This window comes from Gorilla gorilla, chromosome 18, assembly GCF_029281585.2.
Source record: "Gorilla gorilla gorilla isolate KB3781 chromosome 18, NHGRI_mGorGor1-v2.1_pri, whole genome shotgun sequence".
Taxonomy (NCBI): domain Eukaryota; kingdom Metazoa; phylum Chordata; class Mammalia; order Primates; family Hominidae; genus Gorilla; species Gorilla gorilla.
Window position 1 is genome coordinate 27,170,184 of NC_073242.2, and position 6,000 is coordinate 27,176,183.

Consider the following 6,000-nt stretch of genomic DNA (forward strand, 5'->3'; position numbering starts at 1 on the left):
GCCCAGGAAGGCAGCCCTTGGCAGGATTCAAGGATAGGGCCAGGTGCGTGCCCTGAACGTGGAAGACTCGAGTCAGTCGGGGTCAGGGCTACAGCCAAGGGTGGGCTGGGGCCGCACCTCTGTAGCCTTTGCAGTGGGGCCCTCGGATGCTGATCAGCTGTTGTATCTACTGCTGAAGCCAGGACTGCCTCTCTGTCTCGATGGGGGACCCAGGGCCAGTAGGGGCTGTGCCAGGAACCTTCATGCCGACATTGAAGGAGGCTGGCAGTTTCTCTTCCCCAGGCCTCCCTATTAGGACTTGTGCATCCTGCGTCCTGTCCATGTCACTTGCTAAGTGAAGGAAAGGGGGATTCTAATTGATCAGGTCCCTACTGTGTGATCCCGAGACCCACCTTTCCCCTGACCCCGGTCATCCTGGGGGCATGGCCTCAGTGTGGGCCGGGGACCCTGGAAGCCATGGTTAACCTTGGCTCCCTGTCCTGGAGCAGCTGTTTCATACTTTGCAGAACAGGAGGAGTTATATTTAGGAGTAGAAGGCCAAGTTCACAGTGACTTTCAAGATGAGCCAGGACTTGAAAGATGTTTCGGGTAATGGAGGGCCGCCTGGGTGTTTACCTTGGGTCCCAGAGCTGAGTGTCTACCATGCTGTGGAGAGGACCCTGGAGAAGTCCCAGCAGCCCATGCCCAGGTGTTATCATGCCGTGTGGCAAGGACAGTGTTCTAGAACCTTCTCTACCTACAGGACGCTCAGGGACTCCTACCAAATTCTTGTCCCAGAACTTCTTATTGACTTTTCTCCCAGGGACCCCGTGTTCTAGAAGATTTTGGCCATCAGTTTAAGCCTGCCTCAGTTATCAGTCACATCTTGGGAGCACTGATTCCCTTCGGGTCTCTGCATCCTTGGCCAGTGATTCTGATGACATGATCTGGTCAGCCAATCACCTTTCAGAAATCCTGATGATGTCATCAGGGACCAATCATAGTTTCTGCTCAGATTCCACAGGGCCAGTTCTGGTCAAAAGCAGCAGTGTTGGGTATTACCTTTGGGAGGAACCCCCCACAGCCCTGGGAGGGACCTCAGCTTGCGAACTTGTACTTCAGTCCTAAGCAGCAGGCGCGGCTGCATTTCTGCACAGCTGATTTGAGACAGGTTCTTAAAGGTCTGAATAGCAGTGTCTGGGACCAAGCTCCCTGCAGGGAGAACATTCCAGCTTTTCCTGGTACACACTGGTTTCTGAGCCAGCAGCCTGAAGTTACCGTCACTGCTCCCGAAGGAATGGTAGTGTCCACCTGCAGGTGCCTTCAGGCTGCGGAGCAGTGACTCTTAAAAAGCCCTGTGTCCCTCTGGCAACCCTGTTTTCATGCCTCTCAGGCTTGAAAAATGCCACCAGGTCCAACCAGGGTCCCGTGAAGAACCATGGGGTTCTTGGTGGCCTGGGGGGTGTGGGCTGGTGGCCTGCTCTGGTGGGTTCAACCCCGGAGGTAACTGAGGTGCCTGTTAAGGGTCTGGACAGGAAGTGGACTTAGAGTGAGTGTGTTTTCACTCTGAGACCCTGGCTTTGTGTAAAGGAGGCCAGGGCCATGTGCAGTGGCTCATACCTGTAGTCCCGGCACTTTGGGAGACCAAGCAGGACCAGCCTGGACAACATAGCAAGACCCCATCTCTACAAAAATAAAATTAGCCAGGCACGGTGGCATGCTCCTGTGGTCCCAGCAATTTGGGAGGCTGAGGCAGGAGGATCGCTTAAGCTCTGCAGGTTGAGGCTACAGTGAGCCATGATGGTACCACTGCACTCCAGACTGGGTGACAGAACAAGACTGTCTTTGAAAAAAAAAATTACAATAAATAAATAAAGGAGGCCAGGCCACTGCGGCCCTGCCCCACCGTGAACATCCAAGATCCCTTGATGTGTGGTATGTAACTCTGTCAGAAGCCATGGGGAGCCACCCCACCCTTACTGCATCATATAAAGCTCAGAGCACAGACCCAGGCCCACACCTGCCTTTCTCATCAGGCAGTTTCTCTTCTCTGCCCAGCCTGTTTCTGCCAGGTATGGCAAGAAATCCTCTGTGCCTACCCTGGCTTTTAAAACTAGGACGGCAAGGGCCGGGTGCGGTGGCTCACGCCTGTAATCCCAGTACTTTGGGAGGCTGAGGCGGGTGGATCAGTTAAGTCTAGGATTTTAAGAGCAGCCTATGCAACATGGCGAAACCCTGTCTCTACAAAAATAAAAATTAAAAAAAATTAGTCGGGTGTGGTGCATGCTTGTAGTCCCAGCTACTAAGGAGGCTGAGGTGGGGGGATCACTTGAGCCCAGGAGGCAGAGGCTGCAGTGAGCTGAGATCACGCCACTGCACTCCAGCCTGAGAAACAGAGCCAGACCCTGTCTCAAACACACACACACGTAATGGATATAGGTATGTGTTTCTGACTCTTCGTTGGCCTCCGGGCTGCGGTGTCCCCGGCCGGATCCCCACATCTCATGTCTGCTTTGCCGCCCACAGATCCCGGAGTTGAAGCAGGACATCAGCATCCCCGACTACTGCAGCCTGGGCGATGGGGAGGAGGAGGAAATCACCATCAATGCCTGGTTTGGTCCCCAGGGAACCGTCTCCCCACTACATCAGGATCCCCAGCAAAACTTCCTAGTGCAGGTTGGAGCTGCAGCTGGAATAGTGGCCTCCTAGCTCTTCCTGGCCCAGACACCTGGCCGGCCACATTCTCTGCCTTTAAACACCGGGCTCTTAAAAAGAAACAAGAAGCACTGAAGGGGATGAGGACAAAAATATAAAGCAAACCCACAAACGGCCCCAGGCCCAGGAAGGCCTCTGCAGTCAGTGCTTCCAGAAGCGGCTCCTCCTGCATGTGCTCCTCCCAAGATCCCTCACAGGGGAGCCCTCGGGAGAGGGAGCGAGTGCTGGTGCTGGTGCCCGGTGCCTCTGCCCCTCCCCGCCTGCTACCCATGCGATCCAGACCAGCTTCCAAATAGGAGGTGGCAGGTTGGGGGAGGAGTTTTCTCAGCCACTGGGAGGTTTTTTTCCTGAGGCCCAGTCAGAGGAGCAGATGGATTTGCTGCAAGGGGAGGCACCTCTGTCTACTGCTGTAAGACCACCCTGGTTTTCGCAGGCAAAGAGAGGTTTAGTAAAGGAGAACATTCTCCTGCCCCAGCAGGCCAGTCCAGAGAGGCAGCCCAGGAGTGGGCTAAGAGCTGGGCTTCGGGAGCCAGCCTGCCTGGCGCAGACAGCAGCCCTGTCACACCTCAGCTGTGTGAGCTTGGGCAGCTCATTTAATCTCTCTGTGCCTCAGTTTCCTCACCTGCAAAATGAGAGTGAAGATAAACCACCTCAGAGAGGGTGAAACCAGTTAACACACCTAAAGCACTTAAGCAGTGCCTGGCACAGACAAGCGCCTAATAGTGGTGGGCTCCAAAAATGAAGTTATTTTTCAAAATGTATTTGGAAGAAAAACATATCTTAAGGCCAAGTTTGGTAGTTCACACCTATAATCCCAGCACTTTGGGAGACTGAGTCAGGAGGATCACTTGAGGCCAGGAGTTCAAGACCAGCCTGGGCAACATAGTAAAACCTAATCTCTACCAAATATAAAAATACAAAAATCAGCTGGGTGTGGTGGGGCATACCTGTAGTCCCAACTACTGGGGAGGCTGGGGCAGGAGGATCTCTGGAGGCCAGGAGGTCGAGACTGCAGTGAGCCATGATCACACCACTGCACTCCAGCCTGGATGACCGAGTGAGACCCTGTCTCTAAAAAATAAGAAAGAAAAACGTACACGTGGAACTGTAAGCATGTGTGTGGTGGGGAAGGGCAGGCTGGGCCCAGGGAGCAGCATGTGGAAGGGCACAGAGGCCAGAGTGGGCTTGGGGCAGCAGTGGAGCGAGGCCACCAGCTGACTGTCAGGGTCTCTCTCCCCAGGTGATGGGGAGGAAGTACATCCGGCTGTATTCCCCACAGGAGTCAGGGGCTCTGTACCCTCATGACACGCACCTTCTCCATAACACGAGCCAGGTGGGCACTGGGGGTCTGGGGTGACGTTGCAGGTTCTCCCCACTGCCCCTGGAGATGATGACGTCCTTTGCTTTCTTCAGGTTGACGTGGAGAATCCCGACCTGGAAAAGTTCCCCAAGTTTGCCAAGGCCCCATTCCTGTCCTGCATCCTGTCTCCTGGAGAGATCCTGTTCATCCCGGTGAAATACTGGCATTACGTGCGGGCTCTGGATTTGAGCTTCTCGGTCAGCTTCTGGTGGTCGTAGCCAGGATAGGAGCTGAAAGGGCCTGACAGGCAGACAGCATTCATCTGTTCACTAATTTCCTGGGTCCTGGAATCTGTAGAGACAAGCAGGACTGAACCTGTGTCCTGAAGAGCCTTCACTGCCCAGTGGCAGCCCTGGGGGGCTGAGCTCCAGCACTGGACAGGCACAGAGCGGGGGCTGCCCAGGAAGGAGCACACTCCAGGCCGGGGGTGCATGGCAGAGGAAGGTGGGGAGAGCCCAGAAGGACATTGCAGACAGACAGCCTGCATGGGGACTCTGGCATCAGAAAGCCTAATGTTTTTGGGAAATGGGTGGGTCACATGGGCAGGGGTGAAACATGGGCTCTGAGGTTGACTACTTGATTCAAACCCGGCCGCACTGCGTACCTGCTGTGTGACTTGGCCAGGATCCCTCACTTCGCTATGCCCATATGGAAAAGAGGGCAAGGCCAGTCCTCACTGCCGAGGGCCGAGAAGGCGGTGCTGAGCCCCTGCTGCCGCATGAACCTTAGCCGCTGTCACTGATCCCAATTACTCTGATCCTTTTGCCCTTCCTTCCCATAACGGCCTACTGGACGCCACAGCCTGAATACTGGAGAGAGCTGGGCATTGCCCAGGTCACAGGAGAGAGTCTGTAGAGACCTGCGCAGGAGCCCAGACCCCTGCTGGGCAGTGGGAGCTTTCTGTCATCCCCATGGCTCAAGGATAACCTACCTGCCTGCAGAGAAGTGCGAAGGTCTTGCTGGATGACTTTTCACCCACACTCACGCAGGAGCAGGCTCCCAAGTGAAGAAACCACCGAACCATCACCAGCTCCTAGGAGCCTCCCTCCCACCACCTTCTAGTCACCATCCCCCAGAAGTAATGACTCTCAAACCTGGGGGATTTGAGGCCAGGGGGAGAGCCAGGCTCTATGCTTTCTGTAGTTGTGTCTCGTTTGTGTGCACGCAGGTTTGTTCTATGTTTTGGCCATTAAGATTTTCCCCAGCCCTCTGTTTTTTGTTTTTTAAACTAAATAGAGATGGGATCTTGCTATGTTGCCCAGGCTGGTCTTGAACTTCTGGGCTTAAGCAATCCTCCCACCTTGGCCTCCCAAAGTGCTGGGGTTACAGGTGTGAGCCACATGCCAGCCTTGGCTTCTTTCTTCCCCCCTTCTAAGATAGGCCTGGGGAAAAGAGCCCTGAGGGTTGAGCTGCCATCCTGCCAGCATCCTGCCACTGGCTCAGCTGCTTGTCTTTTAGCCAAAAATCAAGCAGCCCCAGGAAAGATTCTGGTTGGCCAGGAGGTAGCTACCCTGGGGTAACTAGAAGGGGGATGGGAAGGTGGCCGTGGGCAGCTGAACTCCAGCTCCTGATGCCCTCTACCCAGGCCAAGGAATTTGACTTTATCGTGTAGGTCCTGGGGTTCTCAGCCTTTGAGCAGACACAGCAGAATCTGCATTCTGGAAAGCTGGCTGTTGGCAGGGAGAGGCTGTGATACTCATCCTGGGAGTGGGCTGCTGAGGGGCCATGGGCATGCTGGGGAGTGACAAACACAAGAGCTATCTGGAAGCTGAGTCCACTTGGCTCCGTGGGCAGCTGTTTGCAAGGACATTGTTTATTCCCTGCCATGGTTAATAGTGAATTACCTCATCTTTCACAGGAAGAATTTACACCAGATGTCAACACCCCTGAAAGTAGCGAGGCATAAAACAGGGACGCCCTCATGACTAGGTTCGCCATTAGTGAGG

General features: G+C 54.6%; 1 protein-coding gene across 7 annotated transcripts in view; it reads left to right on the plus strand.

The window, feature by feature from the left end:
- The window catches only part of LOC129523519 (bifunctional peptidase and arginyl-hydroxylase JMJD5), a 133,070-nt gene extending 127,760 nt beyond the window's left edge, over window positions 1-5,310 (plus strand). For 5 of the 7 annotated variants that reach the window (XM_055365546.2, XM_055365547.2, XM_055365544.2 and 2 more), the window contains 3 exons: window positions 2,506-2,655; window positions 3,935-4,027; window positions 4,108-5,310. In XM_055365546.2, coding sequence (XP_055221521.1) covers window positions 2,506-2,655; window positions 3,935-4,027; window positions 4,108-4,272 — 408 coding nt within the window. In that variant the 3' untranslated portion in view covers window positions 4,273-5,310. The remainder of the gene's footprint in view (window positions 1-2,505; window positions 2,656-3,934; window positions 4,028-4,107) is intronic. The other 2 variants (XM_063700063.1, XM_055365549.2) reach the window with 1 other exon arrangement.
- The last annotated feature ends 690 nt before the right edge of the window (window positions 5,311-6,000 follow it).